The sequence below is a fragment of the Aegilops tauschii genome, chromosome 5 (genome assembly GCF_002575655.3).
Source record: "Aegilops tauschii subsp. strangulata cultivar AL8/78 chromosome 5, Aet v6.0, whole genome shotgun sequence".
Lineage (NCBI taxonomy): Eukaryota > Viridiplantae > Streptophyta > Magnoliopsida > Poales > Poaceae > Aegilops > Aegilops tauschii.
In genome coordinates this window covers 396,433,562-396,455,037 of record NC_053039.3, presented here as the reverse complement: position 1 = coordinate 396,455,037, position 21,476 = coordinate 396,433,562, and the positions used below count along the sequence as shown (strand labels likewise).

The following is a 21,476-nucleotide window of genomic DNA, read 5'->3' as shown; positions in this document are numbered from 1 at the left end:
GTCGACGACATCCAAGATAACCTAATTTGATCATCTAGGGTGCCTCGGCGTCGACGGCATCCAAGATAACCTAATTTGATCATCTAGGGTGCCTCGGCGTCGACGGCATCCAAGATAACCTAATTTGATCATCTACGGTGCCTCGGTGTCGACGACATCCAAGATAACTTAATTTGATCATCTAGGGTGCCTCGGCGTCGACGGCATCCAAGATAACCTAATTTGATCATCTAGGGTGCCTCGGCCTCGACAGCGTCCAAGATAACCTAATTTGATCATCTAGGGTGCCTCGGCGTCGACAGCATCCAAGATAACCTAATTTGATCATCTAGGATGCCTCGGCGTCGACGGCATCCAAGATAACCTAATTTGATCATCTAGGGTGCCTCGGCGTCGACGGCATCCAAGATAACCTAATTTGATCATCTAGGGTGCCTCGGCGTCGACGGCATCCAAGATAAACTAATTTGATCATCTAGGGTGCCTCGGCGTCGACGGCATCCAAGATAACCTAATTTGATCATCTAGGGTGCCTCGGCGTCGACGGCATCCAAGATAACCTAATTTGATCATCTAGGGTGCCTCGGTGTCGACGGCGTCCAAGATAACCTAATTTGATCATCTAGGGTGCCTCGGCGTCGACGGCATCCAAGATAACCAAATTTGATCATCTAGGGTGCCTCGGCCTCGACGGCATCCAAGATAACCTAATTTGATCATCTAGGGTGCCTCGACATCGACGGTATCCAAGATAACCTAATTTGATCATCTAGGGTGCCTCGACGTCGACGATATCCAACATATCCTCATTCCATCATTTAGGGTGCCATAGTTAACATTAATGACATAGTTAACATCATACTTAACAACTCTAGTCACTAACATAGTTAACATCATACTTAACAACTCTAGTCACTAACGTAGTTAACATCATGACACCATAGTTAACATCATACTTAACAACTCTAGTCAACAACATAGTTAACATCATGACACCATAGTTAACATCATACTTAACAACATAGTTAACATCATGACACCATAGTTCAAAGCTTACAAGACATAGTTCAAGGCTACACCCTACTTCAAATACTGCAAACTGCCACTAGTTCACACATTACAAGCCATAGTTCAATGCTTGAAACTTAAGATAATGACCCACATGGTCAGATTACAAATCACTCTTCATCACAAATATCCTTGATGTCCTTCAGCTTTCTCTTGTTCTTGTCACTAGCTTTGACAAGATCAGCAATGTGAAACTCCAAATTCCTCCTCTTAGTGCTCAACTTTTCCTTCTCCTTCAAATGAGCAAGCTTCAGATTCCTAATCACATTACCTTGGGCAACCTGAATGCTCTTCAACTGGTCAACCTTTTGCTTCAGTTCTTTGTTCTCAGCATCCATTGCACCCAGCTGTTCCTTCAAAGCTGAAATATTGTTGTCCAAAGGAGGAGTGATCTCCTCACGTTCACCTTGTTGGACTTCATTTTCCTTGGGTATATTGTCCTGGGTATCAAGTAGGTTGTTCACATCCTCAACAAGCTTCTCATAAGTCTCATGTAGCTTGTTCTTCTGTGATGTGAGATTGTGGACAAGTGATGAATGTTCCAGACATGCCATCCTATTAGCACGCTGGCAATCCTCATACAAAAGCCATAGTTTGTGAAGAGCATTCTGCAGATGCTCTGGTCACTCCTCATCTACCCACTGAACAACACCACAACTGCTTGCTTCCTGCAAAACAATAAGTACAAATGCATTTACTTCCTTTTTCACTTCACTTCTATTCAATCCAATTCAAAACAACTATAGTATACCTTAATTTTAAACATCACAATACAATTCAGTTCAATTCATTTACTTCATTTATATCTATGAACAATGCACTATGATACTTTTTAACAGCACAATTTACTTCACTCAGTCACTATGGATACCTTAATTTTATATCTATGTACTTAATTTTTAACAGCACAATTTAATTCATTTACTTCATTTATATCACTGTGGTGTTGTTCATTTATATGTATGAACAATTCATTTACTTCACTCAGTCACTATGGTATGGTACATGACAGTACCTTTAACTAAACTACTAGGTGAACAGTGAACATGAACAATGAACAATGAACAGTGAACATGAACAATGAACAGTGCATATGAACAATTTATAGTTTCTTCACAAAATGAGCAAACTACAGATTTTTGCTAGCACTCACATCAAGTCCGCAGGCAATGAACCTCCTCCCAGTGCTAATCCCTTCGAAGCAAACATGCCTCTTCGCCGGCTGGCCATGCTCACACATCACCATCACCTCATCGTCAACACCAGAGTAGTTCGGGTCCTCGATTGTAGCCGGGATCTACATCAACAAAAGAAACGCACAAAATCCATCTCACGGGTTCAAATCGAGCAGGAAAAACAAAATCCCCAAACCGAAACCCTAGCTCAAAGAACCCTAGCTACGAGTACACATCACTGACCTTGATAGGGGAGCCGCCTGAAGAGTACTCGTAGCCCGATTCCTCGCCGTCGTCGCTCCACGAAACCATGGCGGACGGCGGCGAGCTGGCTTCTCACCGACGGCGACCAGAGCCAGAGAGAGGAGACAGAGGAGAGGGGCGAGAGAGAGAGAGAGAGGGCGCGGGGGATCTGTCTGGCGAGCACCGACAGGACCGACCGGCGCGGCGTCTTGAGCGTTTTGTTCCTAACGGCGCCGTTTGCCTGTCCGTCACGCTACGTCAGCGTTTTCCGGGCCCACCTGTCGGAAAAGAGATCAAACGAGGCTAAACGTCTGTTCAGTGCTTTTTGCAACGGGTTAAGAGATTTTACGGTGTTTTTTGCAACAGATTAACGACTTGGTAGTTTCCTGCAAACCTAGCCACAAATATGGTGGTTTCTTGCAATTGACTCCACAAATGAGGTGTTTTCTTCCTCAGGGAAAGACATCATGGTGAGTTTGCTGATATCAAATAGCGTCCGAGAGATTTTTTTTAGAACAAAAATAGGGCAACCCAATAAATGCAATTTTTAATCAAGGCTAAATCTAGGAATATCATGTGTTGTGCCATTTGCATCTCAAAATAAACAAACAACAGTTGGTGGGAAGTGAGGAAATTCCACTTTTTCTACTGAGAAAAGTATATTTTGGTTTCTACTCGCTGCTACCCGCCTCCACACGCTGCTGCATGCGCTAATCGCAGCTCCTCGACAACCCATCGGCGCTCTGGCTGGCTCGACGATGCTGACATTGTGATAATAACCTTAGTAACATAACAGGGGCTTGGTTTATACGGACCGTTGGCCAGCGAGAGTCGGCCTGTAGCAGGGCAGCCATAAGAGGGAAGCAAAAAAATAGTCACGAAAAGGGCCTCGAACAGAAACGAAAACTGAAGCTATCTTCTTCTTCCTCTGTCCTGCCCTGTTCCTCTCGTCTCGGTCCCCTATTTCTGTGGTACGAGCGACCAGGGTTATCCTTCTCTACTCACATCCGGCGATCGTTGTGGCAACGGGTTTTTACACCCACCATTTCTAATTCCCCACTTGATTTGGTCGGAGGTGATGGGGGTGGCTGTGACAACGCCGGAGGCGACCATGCGCGCCATCCAGGAGAGCCATGTTAAGCATTGGGTGGCAACACACGAGCCTACTAGTTACTCCCTCCGTTCCTAAATATAAATCTTTGTAGAAATTCCACTATAAACCGCATACAGATGTATATAGATGCATTTTAAGTTTAGATTCATTCATTTTGCTTCGTATGTAGTCCACCTAATGGAATCTCTACAAAGACTTATATTTAGGAACGGAGGGAGTACATGTTAAGCATTGGGTTTGGGGAACATAACCCGGCTAGCAGCAGCAGCAGCAGCAAGGTTCCAGTTTAACTTATACAGGAACCGTAGGGTACTTATGATGACTTGCATATGAAGTTCGAGATCATGACAGCGGTTCAAGATCATGGCATCGGCGGCAAGGCTCCACAACATTTAGCTTGACTCTTGAGGGAACTTTTGGCTCAACGTATGTCTTGATAGCCAAGAGCCCTTTACCAACTTCCACCAGAAAATCCACGTGCAACACCAAGCACTTTCCACTATAGTTGGTCAAACAGCTATGCCAAGGATGTCCTGTTGTGGTGTCCAATGTAAGGCACTGAAGTGATGCCGTATTCTCAATGATATGGCATGTTAGCTCTACTACGCTCTTCGCAGAGGAGAAACCAATGATCTTCACTGTCTTAAGCCTATCATGGCGGTGTCCTGGCATCTGCCTCAAATTTGATGTATCTCCGACGATTGATTCGTGCAACATCTTTCTCTGCAACACCTAAAGATGACATGCCAATATGGTTGGATTAATAGTTCCATCATTGTAACTAAATATCCTTGCAAGATGGAGAGTGACTTACATTCAGGACAAGGGTCTCCAAGGAAGGAGAAGCATCAAAAAGGGATATTAGAGAACAATAGTCGTAGGTCGGGGAAAATGTCATTGCATTAAGATCAACACTCAAGTGCTTGAGATGTAAGAATTTGCTAGGTAACACTGGTGTATCAATTATCTGCACAAAAATATCTCAAATCAATCATACTATGCAAATCAAAAGTGTAAAGATACCAAAGGATTTAGTGTATACCTCACGACGTGAACATAGAGAAAGAGCTTCAACATATTGCAAGTTGGACAAAAGATTAGTGCATGCATAACTGACAACACCGGGGAAGGACATGTCAAACTTCTTGAATTGCAATGCTACTCCAAGTGATAGTTGTACTTGGCGGAGACCCATAAATTGAAAATTAGATAAGTTTGGAGCTTCTATCTCTATAACCTTCAGGCTGCTGCAGTGAAACACTTCCAGGTATTTGAGGTGTTGCAGATGAAATGGCATCTTTAAGCAAGTTATGTTATCGCAATTCTTGAGTTGCATCCGTTGCAAAGCAAAAAAGTTGTGAAGAAGGGACCCCATCTGATCCCTCGTAATATTAACATCAAATAGCTCAAGTCTTGACAAACTTTTCAAGCACAGCCCGACAGTGGGAGAGAAAGCACAACAAGAAAGCTTTAGATACTGAATCAATTTCCCATTCTCATTAGCCAAAAGTGACCACGGAAAGTTATAATACTTTCGTGACTTTGTAGATAGCTGAACAGTGAGTTCTTCAATCCCTGGTGTAATAGCAGTCTGAAGCCAGCTATCAAGGTTACATACCTTGTCATCGTAATAACGGAAAACAATCTCGAGTTTTTTGATGGCGATGCATGAGTGATTTTTCAAAATGTTATCAACTTTGCTGGTGAAATTTGTTACTATTTCATCCTCTCCACATGATCTTTCATCCACGCCCAGTGCTTTCATATTGAAAGCAAGGTTTGGATAGCATCTCCAAGAACGTTTAAATGCATGAGACACGCAGGCAGCTCGAGCAGCATCTTGCATTGGCAGTAGGGAGAATATATGACACCAGATATCCTGCATGCACAAACATGTGAGAAAAGCTGAACATGGCCACGAATAATTATTTCAAATGGACAAAAGAATGAAAAAAAAACATAGAGTAACATTTTAGCCTAAGTGCTTGCACATAATTGCAACGCGATACAGAGGCACACTATGCAATTGTGCTGACCGCTGAGTAAAGGCCTAAAGGGTGGTTACTTTCCTAAATGTCTTATTACTGGTTCTGAAAGATAGTCTTAGTATCGGCTAGTTACTACGAGTGAAACCATTGCATTTCGTCGAACTCACATGTGCGCACATTTATGTCGTATGGCAAGGCAACTTCATAGACACAACCTAATTTCGTCATGATGGCAAATTAAATGACTACTTATACAGAGCACCATCCACTAACACCGGGATAAAAGGTTGCGTGCAGTAACCTTAGCTGTCTATCACTTCCAACAATAGCGACATATCCAAAAAATCCGTCCAAATTGACCACTTCCGAGTTCTGGTAGTATGAAGGCGTACACTTTACATGGTCCTAAACTCGCTCATAATCTAAATGCGATCATGTTAACTGGAACAGTCTTACCGTCAATCTCTGTTATATAGAAGTGCAAAACAAATAAGGATGGAGATAACTGTGTCACCGCAGAAGAAATTTTCTGTACAAAAAAATATCATTTCAGTGCAGGAAACGAGCAGCTGCACTTATATCAGAAGGGTTGCTCGAACTAATGTGGGTCAAGATTATTTACTGGTTTAAGAGCCCAATGTCAATCAGACTAGTAAAATTAATGCGGTCAAAATATTGAGCTTTTAACGGGAGGGAGTTGTATAAAATAACATCATAAGTCAGATTATTAGTAGATATATACACTCTGGATATTTATATAATGCAGCAAACATGGGCACAAAAATGGCTAGTCATCTGAATTAAAAAAAAATATCAAGGAAAGGACGGGGCCTCTCATGAAGATTGAGTTCTAACACTCATGACAGGCATTTTTCTGCAGGCAGTTCAAAGAAAACAAAGCTACTAATGCAGGACTGTGGCATGTTGCAGCACTAAGGTTACATTCATACTAAATACTTCACCAAGCACAGCTCAACCGATTAGTATAGTTAGAGCATTCATAGCCCATCATCACCGTTTCTGGCGTACCTCTGGAAGATGTGGCCCAGGGCATTGTGTTTCACCACCTTGGGAACAATGGTCTTGTGTGCAGTTTGAGTCCTTTCTGTGAAGCATTGAATCAGCTGGTCCATCTGCAATACATAATGCACGATTACAGGTGGAAAGTTACAAGAGAAGAAAAAGTGAAGCATGTATATGCACATGCTGACAGAGAAATAGTTCTTCTCGTCCAACTTTAGACAACAGAAATAACGCTTTTCGAGCTAGACACCCAAGTTTCATTTCAGTTAAAGGAAAAGACTTTTGAATGACCATATACATTGGTATAAAACATTGTGATATCACCCAAGTACCCCATACATCGTCGACGGTGCTCAAACAAATAAAACAAGACAGGGAAACACATAATTCAGAGGGTGCATAGACAGTCGACTTGGTTTCCCCTCTGTTGTGTTGCCAAGGATCGGCAGCCACCTGCTAACTTTAGCATGGAAAACACATGGGGCCTCTCAAATCCAATGCATGTTTACTGTGTATTTGAGTGGCTACACTGATGTTACAGCAAAATTTTCATAACATGGGTACATATGAACAACAGATACAGAATTTGATCTTTCCCCAAATTGATCCAAAAAATCCTTTTATACTACTCCATCCGTCCCATAATGTAAGACCTTTTTTGACACTAGACCATAGAAACCTAGCTTACTCAAACAGTTTTCTTTATGAAAAAAAAAACAAAAAATTACGCTCAAATAGGCACTAGGCTAGATCGACCTACAAGAATCTGCTTGCCTTACCTGGTCTTGTTCCAAAAAAAAAGGAACTGGGTACAGATGAAAAAAACAGCGAGGTGGTGACTTACCATGGGGTTGGATTTGCAGGCGACGAGTTTCCCGCTGCATCGACATCACCCGATTGAGCATCAGCTGACTCGTGGCTTGACGAGACCTAGGTCGAGAAATCTCGATTTGGATCTCGCTGTCGCGAGTATGGAATCTCGATTTGGATCGAACACGGCGCCAGGCCAGGGCACCCAGCCCACCAGTAGTATATCTCTCTATCTCACGGAAACGTAAGGTAATTTGATATGGGCCAGGATTCCCGAAAAAAAAACATAGGAGCGCCTCGGGCGCTCGTCCTCGCCTGATCACGTTACCTCGGGCCCGTGTGGCTTGCTCTAAGTGGGTAGCGCTCCTTAAATGGGCCGAGCAGCCCATAAGCACGCACACAATCCTGTGCGCTGCTCGGTGGCTAGCCCGTGTGGCTTGGCAGACCCTATTTGACGCTCGTTAGCGTCAAAAGCTTGTTTTTTTTGAGACAATCCACGAAGCTTTTTATTCAACCGTCACAATGTTTACAGGGACGAACTGAAGTTCACGAGGGTTGCCCAACCAGACATGGCGGTCAATCCCTAGTATTAAAACATGTTGCGCTAGATTGTGAGCCTCGACATTCGAGCTCCTAGCACAAAATTGCATGACTGAAAACTACGAGAATAATCACCTATCTCACGAATAATAGCCCCATAGTTCGGACTGTTCGTCAAAAGCTTGTGCTTTCGCTGAGGCAAGTTGCCAGTTGAGCCGGCCAATATATCAAGTTCGCGTTTTTTCCTTCGCTGCTTCCTGTGGTTCTTTTCGTTTTCTTCTGTGGTTTTTCTACCAGTTTTTTCAATTTTTTTGTCTGGTTTTCAGTGGTTTTGTTCAGATTTTTTGTTTTAGTTCCTTTTTCCTGTCATTTGTTTCCATTTTTTTTCCTTTCTATTTTTCGTTTTTATTTCTTTTTATTTGTCCTATCTTTTTTGTGTTAGATAAAAAGCTCACCTCCTATTACAAAAATGTTCATCGTATATTAAGAAAAATGTTTCACTCGTACATTATGAAAAAGTTCAACATCGTTATGAAATTTTTCGTCGTGTATTAGAAAAATGTTCATCATAGATTTAACAAAATGTTCACCATATAGTAAGAAACTGTTCATCGTATTTAAAAAAATGTTCATTATGTATTTGAAAACTGTTCAGCGTATATCAAAAAAATGTTCAATGCGTATTTCAAAGAAAATTCAGTGTATATCACAAAAATGTTCATTGTCTATTTAAAAATTGTTCATCGTATATTAAAAAGATGTTCAATGTTGTTTGATTTATTTATCTGCCGCTGCGCTTAGTTCTTAAACATTTTCGCACCATTTTAATCATCAGAAATCATCAGCTCAGCTGGTAATGAAGACCTATTCTGTATCGTTGGTAATGAAGACCTATTTTGCTGTTTTATTAAAAAAAAATTTGAGGGGAAAACCAAGTTTTATTCATCATAGACCACAGAATGTGGGATACATCGTTGGTCATGGGAGTGGCCAAACCAAATGTGCCGTCCCGGACCAAGAGTAAGAGAATACTTGGCTAGTTTATGAGCCTCAACATTAACCCTACGACTTTCAAAAATAAAATTACAGTTGAAAAGAGTTGCTTGGAGCTTGACTTCCTTAATGATCGCTCCATATCTTCCTGCCGAATCGCTCTTTATGTCCATGATCACTTGCTTGCAATCCGAAGATACCACCAAGTTATGAATATGCATATCCGCCGCAAGTGATAGAGCTTCCCTCACAGCGATGGCTTCAAGTGTTGCTGGATCCTGAACACCTACTATCACCAGAGCTGAACTGCCAACGAAGTTGCCGTTGCCATCTCTACAAACAGCTGAAACGGCTCCACCTCTGCCTTGGCGTGTTGCTGCATCCACATGGATTTTATGAAAGCCCATAGGTGGTCGCCTGGGTCTCGGCGCTCGTCCCTGCACTGGAGGTTCAGTTGGCCTCATCTCTTCCTTCCCAAAAATCATTCCTAGTTCTTCAATATACCTATTGACAAAGGAGTATGTAGCGTGAGGGCTCTGAAATATGCCTTCATGTATAGCCTTCCGACGGGCTGTCCAGATCGCCCATAATGTAACTGAAAGTTTGACAAACATTTCATGTGACAAAAGCTCCATCAATGTGAACAGCCAGTTCTTGGCGCTGGGCTCCGTGGTTGATATCAATTGTTGTGCCATCTCATCATCAACCAGGGCCCAAATGCAACGTGACATCGTACAATTGATCAGTGAATGTCTCCATGAATCTGGCGAGCCACAGATACCGCAAGCAGGGGAGTCTGTCATGTGCCTATGAGCTCTCACGTCATTTGTGGGTAGCGATTGCTTGGACAAGCGCCACAAGAACATTCTGACCTTTCCAGGCACCTTAATCTTCCGCAGGTTTTTCCATGAGTTCTCCTCCACAGCCGTCCTAGAGGGACCGGCGTTACCGTCGAGCCACGCCTCTCTCCTCTGTTTAATAGTCACCAACATTCTGTATGCCGATTTCACCGTGAAATTACCCTTCTTTTCAAAGTTCCAACTCCAGAAGTCCGGAATGTTTCTTGTACAGAGGGGGATCCCAAGAATAATTGGGACATCCATTGGCATGAACACCTCCTCCACTCGTTCTCTGATCCAGCTAGCAGAAGTAGGGTCGATGAGCTCAGAGACAAAAGTAGGGGGGTTTGGAGACACACTGCCATAAGGACGCAGCATTTCATCACGGGGAAGCCAATTATCCGTCCAGATGTTTGTTGATAGTCCATTCCCTATGCGCTTGATCAGGCCAAGTTTCAGGGTATCCCTTCCATCTAACATGGCCCTCCAGATCTGGCTCGGGTGTGTACCCAGCTCGGCTTCCAATATGGTGCTGTTAGGGAAGTAAACTCCCTTTAATATTCGGCCGCTTAGGGAGTCTGGGTTAAGCAAGAGTCGCCATGCCTGGCGAGCTAACATAGCAAGGTTAAACAGCTCAAAATCCTTGAAACCTAACCCACCCATACCTTTTGGTTGCGTCATAGAATTCCATGAAACCCAATGCGGTTTGCGCTGGCCATCTTTGCTTCCCCACCAGAACTTTCTGATCAACTTATTCAGATGCTCGCATAAACCTCTGGGGAGTTTGAAACACGACATGGAAAAAACAGGGACTGCTTGAGCAACCGATTTTACTAGTACCTCTTTGCCGGCTGATGACAAAGCTTTAGCTATCCAGCCCTGTATTTTGCTCCAGAGACGATCTTTGAGATATTTAAAAGCACCAATTTTGGAACCCCCAATGTCAGATGGCATACCAAGATACTTCTCATTCAAAGTTTCGTTCTGTACATTCAGCAAGTTCTTTATGTCTTGCCTCGTACTATCTGGCACCCCTTTGCTGAAGAAGATAGATGATTTTGCATTATTAACTCGCTGCCCCGACGCTTGACAATATTGGTCCAAAACCAGGTTCACCTCATTAGCTCCCTCACCGTTTGCCTTGAAGAACAGCAGGCTGTCATCAGCGAATAGCAAATGGTTCACCGGTGGCGCTGAGGGTGCCACCTGTAGACCTTGCAAGTTGGATGACTCTCTTCTGGATTTTAATAGGCACGACAGGCCCTCTGCTGCTATCAAGAACAAATATGGAGAGATTGGGTCCCCTTGTCTTATCCCCCTTGATGGTTCAAACTCTTCAAGTTTCTTACCATTGAACATCACTGAAAATTTAACTGTGGTAACCAGACTCATAACGATGTCCACCCACCTATTGGTGAAGCCAAGTTTAAGCATAATCGCCCTCAGATAAGGCCATTCCAGTCTATCATAGGCTTTCATCATATCAAGCTTCAACGCACAGGACTGGTGCTTTTTTGCCTTGTTCCTCTTCATAAAGTGTAGGCACTCGTAGGCAGTGATAATGTTATCAGTTATTAACCTTCCTGGGACGAAAGCTGACTGCTCCTCAGATATGATGTCAGGCAAGACTACTTTCAGACGGTTAGCGACCACCTTAGAAGCAATCTTATATAGAACATTACACAAGCTTATAGGACGAAACTGTGTGAGTAGCGTAGGGTTTTTTACCTTCGGGATCAGAACCAAGACTGTCTCATTGATAGACTCAGCCGATTCGTGTCCTTCCACAATTTTCAACACCACATTTGTCACTTCATCCTTGCAAATTTCCCAATGTCTCTGGAAGAAGTGAGCTGGAAAACCATCTGGGCCAGGTGCCTTGGTTGGAAACATCTGGAATAAAGCATTTTTGACCTCCTCTTGACTATAAGGTGCATTTGAGGCTAAGTTCATATCTGGAGTTACCTTACGAGGAACTGTCGCTAGCACCTGTTCCATGTTATGAGTACCTTCTGTAGTGTATAACTCCTTATAAAAAGCTGTGGTTATGGTCTCCATCTCATTAGCGTCCTCGGTTAGCTGTCCATCTAGACGCTGTAATGCTTTAATTTGATTCTTTCTTCTGCGCCTACTAGCTCTTAGATGAAAAAAATAGGTGTTTTTGTCCCATGCACTAGCCAGTCGATTCTCGCCCGTTGGCGCCAAAGAATCTCTTCTCTGTGAAAGTGTCCTTCAAACAAAACAAATCCGGCTGCTTTATTAATTGCAACTCACAATAACGTTACCGAATGGGCCGGCCCAATTGGATGCACGCCCTGCGCGAAAGCTCCTTCTGTTGACGCTCACGAGAGTCAGGTAGGAGCTTTCGTGTGGCTTGACCCCTCAAAAAAAAAAGCCCGTGTGGCTTGCTCTAGCGCATGCAGTCGCCGGAAGAATCGGTCAAGGCAGAACCAGAGCAGCAGACTTTCCAGAGCTATCTTCTTCTTCCTCTGTCCTGCCCTGTAGTCCTGTACCCTTGTCTCGATCCTCTATTTCTCTGGCGGTCGCTCATCCTTCTCTGCTCACGTCTGGCGATCGTTGTGGCAACGGGTCGTTACACCCACCGTTTTTATTCCCCGCTTGATTTGGTCGGAGGTGATGGGGGCGGCTGTGACGACGACGGAGGCGACCATCCGCGCCATCCATCCAGGAGAGCCTGGTGCAGATCAGCATGACACATGAGGTGGCGTTCCTGAGCAGTCACATGACACGCCTCCCAGCTACGACCTCGACCGCGTGTAACTGACGAGTTGTCACATATCTTCAGAAGACTGTCCATTTCTTCAGATGCCGCTTCGCTGAATCGGACGACTGTCATCGCTCCTTGCACGAGTTACAGTCGCTCGGCGGACGATATCCTCCTTTTTACCGTTTACCATCCAGTTGTTGTTAATCCTGTTTGCCGCCCCCGCCAAAAAAGAAAATCATGTTTACCACAACTTATCTGAAGGTTAAACCCTCACTACGTAAGCCAGGTTGTGTTTTTTTTTCGAAAAGGGGGTCTCCCCGGCCTCTGCATCAGAGTGATGCATACGGCCATCTTAAGGCCAGGTTGTGTTGATGACTTGATTCCCCATTTCTGCCATTATGTTAGAACAATACAGATACAAATCCCCTACAAAATCGAAGGCGCCCCGCCGCTATGAGTACAGTGCTTAAATGTATGCAACCCCAATGTTCTCGTGATACACCTGAAAAACAACCGGTAGTAGGTGAAACAGAGCACATCATCAAGTCACCTATACTACAGCAGGCTCAAGTAGCACATCAAAATGCTACAGTGGAACTGATCTTCTTCGAAAACAACTGGAAATGAAGGAATACAACAGGCAGTGTGATAATCTACCACATATCAGGATCACCAGACCACATGTACCTCCTGGCATGCGTAAACAGCAGGCACCTGAAACTGAAAGTGGAAATGAACACACTCCCCAGAACCAGTCCCCAGCACAAGCTTATACTCCAGCATTTAGCCAGTTCAATCAACAGAGATATTTGAAAACATATGAACAGGAAATGAAAGATCGGTTCATGAAATCCATCACAAAAGGGCCTAAGATGGATTTTTCCCAGGTTTGACGGGACGGATCCAGTGGGATGGATTCGACAATGTGACAAATATTTGCAGATGGCTGCTGCACCTGAAGAACATATAAGTTGTCTCTAGCTCAACTTTATATTGTAGGAGTGTGTTTAAGAAGGTCAGGACTGTTAGAGAAACTGTTGTCATGGACTGAATTCTGTTCTGAGCTGACAAAAAGGTTTTCCTCTCATGGCTCTTACTCCCTCCATTCCAAAATATAAGTCTTTTTAGAGATTCCACTACGGACTACATACGGATGTATATAGACATACTTTAGAGTGTAGATTCACTCATTTTGCTCCGTATGTAGTCCGTAGTGAAATATCTAAAATGACTTATATTTAGGAACGGAGGGAGTATATATGACCTACGAGAGAGGTTCGATACAGTTAAACAGAATAATCAGACAGTCCAGGAATATACCCAAAAATTGAAGGACTGATGGCTGATGTCCAGGATGAAATCCTGAACTATCTGAAGCTTCGGTTGTTAGGTGCTATGTCAATGGACTCAGAGAGGGCATAAAGCACCAAGTTAGACCTGACTGATGCTTATTTGGATAGCAAGGGATACTAAGCCTTGTCCCCGAAATAAGGCCCGTGTCCCTTGCACAAACTTCTATAAGAAACCAAACAATGTTGTGCCTCAGAGATATGTTCATGTTCATATGCCTGTCCAACAACAACAACCTTTGAAACAATTAGAGCTGCCAAATGTGTTAAGTTTCATAAAACTAGAAAAGTGGGAGAATGTTGGAGATGTTGTGATAAATGGGTTCAAAGCCACTAGAGCAAATTGGTACCAAATATTCATATCATGCAGGAAGATCATACTGGCCAACAGCAAACGGACACTGAAGAACCTGAAATACAGGGAACAACACAGAAAATGTGATGTTCATTTCTGCCCAAGCCATCAGTGGTGCTCCCCTGCCACACCCACTGTGGTCATCTATCTCAATGGAAAAAGAGCAGTGGCTCTACTGGATACTGGGAGTACATCGTTTACGGATCAACAATTTTCTGTCCATTCCAGTTATACTTTGCTTGCTCCTACACCTAGAAACATTGCAGTGGCAGGAGGTCTACTTACATGGCAACACACGAGCCTCACGTTAAACATTGGGTTTGGGGTGTATAACCCGGGTAGCAGCAGCAGCAAGGTTCCTCGACGTTCTAGTTTAACTTACACAGGAATCATAGGGTACTTATGATAACTTGCATATGAAATTCAACATATGATCAATGGTTGATCATGGCATCGGCGGCAAGGCTCCACAACATTTAGCTTGACTCTGGAAGGAACTTTTGGCTCAACATATGTCCTGATAGCCAAGAGCGCTTTACGAACTTCCACCATAAAATCCCCGCGCAACAGCATGCACTTTCCAATATTGTTGGTTAAACAGCTATACGAAGGATGTCCTCTTGTGGTGTCCAATGTAAGGCCCTCAAGTGACGTTGTATTCTCAATGATATGGCATGTTAGCTCTACTAAGCTTTTCGCAGAGGAGAAACCAATGATCTTCACTGTTTTGAGGCTATCATGGCGGTGTCCTGGCATCTGCCTCAAATGTGATGTATCTCCCACGATTGATTCGTGCAACATCTTTTTCTGCAAAACCTGAAGACGACAGGCCAATATGGTTGGATTAATAGTTCCATCATTGTAACTAAATATCCTTGCAAGATGGACAGTGACTTACGTTCATGACAAGGGTCTCCAAGGAAGGAGAAGCATCAAGAAGGGATATCAAAGAACAGTAGTCGTAGGTTGGGGGAAATGTCATTGCTTGAAGATCAACACTCAAGTGCTTGAGATGTAAGAATTTGCTAGGTAGAACCGGTGTATCAATCATCTGCGCAAAGATATTTCAGATCACTCATGCTATGCATATCAACAGTCAAAAGATAACTAAAGATTTAGCGTATACCTCACGCCATGAACCTAGGGAAAGAGCTTCAACATATCGCAAGCTGGGCGGAAAAGCAGAACAAACATAGCTGACAGCACCAGGAAAGGACAGGTCGAACTTCTTGAATTGCAATCCTACTGCAAGCGATAGTTGTACTTGGCGATGACCCATAAACTGGAAATTAGAGAGGTTTGGAGCTTCTACCTCTATAACCCGCAGCAAGCTGCCGCCGTCAAACACGTCCAGATATCTGAGCTGTTGTAGATGAAACGGTATCTTCAAGCAAATTATCTTATTGCAACACTTGAGTTGCATCCGTTGCAAAGCAAAAGAATTTTGAAGAAGCGATCCCAACTGGTCCCCCGTGATATGAACGTCGCTTAGCTCGAGTCTTGACAAGCTTTTAAAGCACAACCCGCCAGTCGGAGAGAAAGCACAACGGGCAAGATTTAGATACCGAATCGAGTTTCCACTCTCATTAGCCAAAAGTGACCACGGAAAGTTGTAATATGTTCCTGAGTTTGAAGATAGTTCCACAGTGAGTTCTTCAATCCCCGGTGTAACAGCAGTCTGAAACTAGCTATCAATGTTACAGACGTTGACATTGTAGTAACGGAAAACAATCTCGAGGGTCTTGGTGGCAATGCATGGGCGGTTTTTCAAAATGTGGTCAACTTTGCTGGTAAAATTCCTTGCTATTTCATCCTCTCCACATGATTCTATATCTATGCCCAATGTTATCATATCGAAAGCAAGGTTAGGATAGCGTCTCCAAGAACGTTTAAATGCATGAGATACGCAAGCAGCTCGAGCAGCATCTCGCATTGGCAGTAGGGAATGTATATGACACCAGATATCCTGCATGCACAAGCATGTGAGAAATTATTTCAAATGGACAAAAGAAATAAAGAAAACCATGTCAAGCAACATTTTAACCCAACTGCTTGCACATGATTGCAACGCGATACAAAGGCATACCGTGCAATTGTGCTGACTGCTGAGTAAAGGCTGGTTACTTTCCTAAATGTCTTGGTTCTAAACGAATAGTGTTGGTATCATCTAGTTACTACGAGTGAAACCATTGCATTTCATCAAACTCGCACGTACACACGTTTATGGCATATGGCGAGGCAACTTCATAGACACAACCTAACTTCCTAATGATAGCAAATTAAACCACTACTTATACAGAGTACCAGCCACTAGCACCAGGATAAAAGATTGCGGTAGCCTTAGCAGTCTAGCGCTTCCAACAATAGCGACATATCCAAAACAAATCATTCCAAATTGAACACTTCTCAGTTCTAGTAGTATGAAGAGGTATACTTTACATGGTTCTAAACTCGCACATAATTTGGTGTGATCATGTCAACTGGGAACAGTCTTACCATCAATCTCTGTTATATAGAAGTGCAAAACAAAGAAGGATGGAGATAACTATGTCGCCGCAGAGGAAATTTTCTCTATAAAAAATATCATTTCACTACAGGAAATGAGCAGCTGATCGACCTTATATCAGAAGTGTTTTCGCTCGAAGTACCATGGGTCAAGATTATTTACTCGTTAAAGAGCCCAATGTGAACTGGACTAAGAAAAATAATGCAGTCAAAATATTGGTCTTTTAATGGGAGGGAGTTGTATAAAAATAATAACATCGGACACCAAATTATTAGTAGATATGGACACTCAGGGTACATACTGTAGCAAACATGGGCACAAAGATGGTTATTCATCTGAACTAAAAAATGTATCAAGGTAAGGATGGGGCCTCTGTAGATATGCATGGATGTTTTATCGTGAAGATTGAGTTTTAGCTGCCAAGGACGACATGTGCTAGGCATGGAAGAAGCTAACAATATGTTGGTTATTTTTTATTTATTTTCTAAGCAAAGTGTAGGGTCCCGAAGGACCCCGAAGCTGGTATAACGCGTCAAAATTTGTTACATCACAACCCATAGGAGGACCCGAAAGAAAATAAAAATTGTAACTTAGTCCTTCACTTTTGCACACAGGACTTGGATCGAACAAAAGAAACACAATTGAGTCTTGGAGCTGCAGCTGATCTAGCAGGAGATGATGACTACGTCGTCAGCGACAAAAGCACACCTTACCAACACGAGCAAAGCCACTCTCAGCATGTTTGCTGAGGACACCCGACCAAGGCGGCAAGGGGGGAACCGGAGAAGGGCCTCCGAACTATGGAGGTTGAACAAGGAGGTGAAGGGGATTAGCGTCAGGCCTCGCAGCCAGCGATCAACCCTCAGCACTGCATACCGGAGTATTTAGAGTACAGTATGCATAAACAGCAGGACACTGAATCCAGATTCCAGACCGTAAAACCACACCAAGAAAAAAACAAACCATTGGTAAGATAAGTAACTCTATGAAGTCTACCCCTCCTTACTAAGACAGAAGGGGATCTAACACTCATGACAGACATTTTTCTGCAGGCAGTTCAAAGAAAACAAAGCTAGTAATGCAGTAGGATTGTAGCAGGTTGCATCACTAAGGATATGTTCATACTAAATATTTACCAAAAACCAATTAGTATAGTTAGAGCACTCATAGCCCATCATCAGCGTTTCATGGCGTACCTCTGGAAGATGTGGCCGAGGATATTGTGCTTCACCATCTTGGGAATTATGGTCTTCTTTGCAGGGTGAGTCCTTTCTGTCAACCGTCAAATCAGCTGGTCCATCTGCAACACATAATGCATGATTACAAATGGAAAGTCATAAGAAAAAAAAAAGCAAAGCATGCATATGCACATGCAGAAACAGAAATAGTTTTCCACGTCCAACTTTAGTCAACAGAAATAATGCTTTTCGAGCTAGACACCCAACTTTCAATTAAAGAAAAAGACTTTTGAAAGACCATATACATTGGTATAAAGATTGCAATACCACCCAAGTATATCGTCAACGGTGCTCAAAGAAATAAAACAAGACAGGGGAACACATAATCCAGAGAACATCTTGGGTTCCCCTCTGTTGTGTTGCCAAGGATGGTCTCAGACCTCGTACCGACTAAGCAAGGCAGCCACCTGCTAACTTTAGCATGGATGACACATGGGGCCTCTCAAATCAAATGTAAGTTTACTCTGTATTTGAGTGGCCATACTGACGTTATAGCAAATTTTCACAACATGGGTACATATCATATGAGCCACACACACAAAAAAGATCTTTCCCCAAATTGATCCACAAAATCCTTTTACGCTACCATAATTTCACACTGAATAGTTTGTTTGTCCCCGAATTGATCCTTTCTGTGAACAAATCCACACAGGGACAGACACAGAGAGCAGGACCAGAAACCTAGCTTACTCAAACAATTTTCCTATAAAAAGAAAAATCAAGATTTTACGCTCAATAGACACCAGGTTAGATCAACCTAAAAGAATCTGCTTAATTACCTTACCTGCCCTGCTCCACAAAACCGGGGTCAAGATAAAATAACAGCGAGGCGGTGACTTACTCTGGGGTTGGATTTGCAGGCGACCACCATCCCGCTGCATCGACATCACCCGATTGAGCATCAGCTGCCCCATGATACGGCGAGACCTAGGGTCGAGAAATCTCTCTACATATGCATTTCTATTTTCGGCGAGGGGCGTCCCGCTCTCGCGAATATGGATTCTCGATTTGAATCGAACACGGCGAGGGAGGAAATTGCGTCGGCGCAGCCGGAAGGGTGGACTAGGGTTCTTACCAAACACGGACTCCTCGTGCCACCCACCAATATTTCTAGGACCCGTTTATCTGCCGAACGTTCTCTCGGAAGAAATTGCCAACGAACGGTTCAGTTGCCATGCCAAAATAAATAAAATTATTATGCATGTTTGAGGGACTTGCCATGTATGGAGGGGAAAACTGCCATGTTAAAAAAAATGACAGATTTTTCTTCAAAAAAAAGGCATACATTTGATCAAGATCCAACGACTTTAAGATCATTCGTTCAAAGCTCCCTCCCAACGAGCGTTCATCTATTAGTATTTTTTGTATTTCTATGTGTCATGAAAACGTAAGGTACTTCTTCGGATTAGTACCATGTCAGCCTATCAAATGATGGTTTCGTACAAAGAAATACTAAGTTTTTTGTCAGGACATCTCTAACCCCAACCTCCAAACCGTGTATATCCGTCGGGATGCAGCTGTCCGTGCCTCGCAAACCATTCGGCATCGATCTTCATTGATCCGCGGAGCGGTCCGGACCGCAATTTTTCGCAAAATTGGAACTAAATGAAAGGGGCTTTGCAGGACACAAACAACATAGGACTCCGACACATTCGGCCCACCCACCAAAAACTGAGGCGGAGCCCGTGCTTTTGTACCTAGCAACATTGTCCCCGCGACAAAATCCCCCACTCTCCTCTTCCATCCCACCCCTCTCCACCCAAGTCCCGCCCTTTTTCGCCGTCGTCGACCCATGGACCTGCAAGAGAAGCTGCCTGGCGGTGGTGAAGGATCCAGCGATCATGCTTGCGCGGAAGATCAACTCTGAGACAGGTAAAAACCGATTTGAATTTAAAATTGATCATACTAACAGACATTTAGGGGATCAGTCTTGCTAAGTCTCGGTCGCTGAGACTTTGTTAAGTCTCAGTCGATGCTATATCCGTGAGATCTTACATTAAGATCCGTCCAAAATTTTCTTTTCAGTTTTTTTTCTCTTTTGCATGTTTTTTTATAGAAAGACTGTAAGGGAATCCCCTACAGTATAATTGGTGTAACAACCCAAATTGCAAGCACCGTGCCTTGAACCTGGGTGGGTGGGTGAAGAAATATGTCCTAGAGGCAATAATAAAGTTGTTATTTATATTTCCTTATATCATGATAAATGTTTATTATTCATGCTAGAATTGTATTAACCAGAAACTTATTACATGTGTGAATACATAGACAAACAGAGTGTCACTAGTATGCCTTTACTTGACTAGCTCGTTAAACAAAGATGGTTAAGTTTCCTAGCCATAGACATGAGTTGTCATTTGATTAACGGGATCACATCATTAGAGAATGATGTGATTGACATGACCCATCTGTTAGCTTAGCACGATGATCATTTAGTTTGTTGCTATTGCTTTCTTCATGACTTATACATGTTCCTATGACTATGAGATTATGCAACTCCCGAATACCGGAGGAACACTTAGTGTGCTATCAAACGTCACAACGTAACTAGGTGATTATAAAGATGCTCTACAGGTGTCTCCGATGGTGTTTGTTGAGTTGGCATAGATCGAGATTAGGATTTGTCACTCCGATTATCGGAGAGGTATCTCTGGGCCCTCTCGGTAATGCACATCACTATAAGCCTTGCAAGCAATGTGACTAATGAGTTAGTTGAGGGATGATGCATTACGGAACGAGTAAAAAGACTTGCCGGTAACGAGATTGAACTAGGTATAGTGATACCGACGACCGAATCTCGGGCAAGCTACATACCGATGACAAAGGGAACAACGTATGTTGTTATGCGGTTTGACCGATAAAGATGTTCGTAGACTATGTTGGAGCCAATATGAGCATCCAGGTTCCGCTATTGGTTATTGACCGGAGATGAGCCTCTGTCGTGTCTACATAGTTCTCGAACCCTTAGGGTCCGCACGCTTAACGTTCGGTGATGATCGATATTATGAGTTTATGTGTTTTGATGTACCGAAGGTAGTTCGGAGTCCCGGATGTGATAACGGACATGACGAGGAGTCTCGAAATGGTCGAGACATAAAGAATGATATATTGGACAATGTTATTCGGACACTGAATGAGTTCCGGGGGTCACCGGATAAATATCGGAGTGCCGGAAGGGTTACTGGAACCACCGGAGAAGTAATGGGCCTTATTGGGCCTAGGGGAGAGAGAGAGGGGCAGCCAAGGGCTGACCGCGCGGCCCCCATGGGCCTAATTCGAATTTGACTATGGGGAGGGGCGGCGCCCCCTCCTTCCTTCTCTTTCCCCTCTCCTTCCTTCTTCTCCTAGTAGGACTAGGAAAGGGGGGATCCGACTCCTACTTGGAGTAGGATTGCCCCCCTTGGGCGCGCCCTATGAGGGCCGGCCGGCCTCCCCCTTGCTCCTTTATATACGGGGGCAGGGGGCACCCCATAGACAGACAAGTTGATTGTTTAGCCGTGTGCGGTGCCC

The 21,476-nt window shown here is 43.6% G+C and overlaps 3 protein-coding genes across 4 annotated transcripts; all 3 read right to left on the bottom strand.

Moving 5' to 3' along the window:
- Positions 1-1,178: 1,178 nt before the first annotated feature.
- LOC141022915 (uncharacterized) lies at positions 1,179-2,555 on the bottom strand. The gene is made up of 3 exons (XM_073499197.1): positions 2,487-2,555; positions 2,222-2,365; positions 1,179-1,634 (listed from the first exon to the last, which is right to left on the bottom strand). The coding sequence occupies exons 1-3, from the start codon at positions 2,553-2,555 to the stop codon at positions 1,179-1,181; spliced, it is 669 nt and encodes a 222-aa protein (XP_073355298.1).
- Positions 2,556-3,836: 1,281 nt separating this feature from the next.
- On the bottom strand, positions 3,837-7,642 carry LOC109774699 (putative F-box/FBD/LRR-repeat protein At5g56810). Of its 2 annotated transcripts, XM_073500486.1 has the most exons (6): positions 7,456-7,622; positions 6,618-6,721; positions 6,045-6,117; positions 4,643-5,479; positions 4,415-4,567; positions 3,837-4,332 (listed from the first exon to the last, which is right to left on the bottom strand). In XM_073500486.1, the coding sequence occupies exons 4-6, from the start codon at positions 5,444-5,446 to the stop codon at positions 3,943-3,945; spliced, it is 1,347 nt and encodes a 448-aa protein (XP_073356587.1). In that variant the 5' UTR covers positions 5,447-5,479; positions 6,045-6,117; positions 6,618-6,721; positions 7,456-7,622; the 3' UTR covers positions 3,837-3,942. The 2 variants fall into 2 exon arrangements, with proteins under 2 accessions (XP_073356587.1, XP_020189051.1); XM_020333462.4 differs by lacking the exon at positions 6,045-6,117 and having other exon boundaries at positions 7,456-7,642.
- A 6,644-nt stretch (positions 7,643-14,286) lies between these two features.
- On the bottom strand, positions 14,287-19,051 carry LOC109774700 (uncharacterized). The gene is made up of 5 exons (XM_020333464.4): positions 18,811-19,051; positions 17,928-18,031; positions 15,352-16,191; positions 15,124-15,276; positions 14,287-15,041 (listed from the first exon to the last, which is right to left on the bottom strand). Exons 3-5 carry the CDS (start codon positions 15,646-15,648, stop codon positions 14,649-14,651), a joined length of 843 nt encoding a protein of 280 aa, XP_020189053.2. The 5' UTR covers positions 15,649-16,191; positions 17,928-18,031; positions 18,811-19,051; the 3' UTR covers positions 14,287-14,648.
- Positions 19,052-21,476: the final 2,425 nt, after the last annotated feature.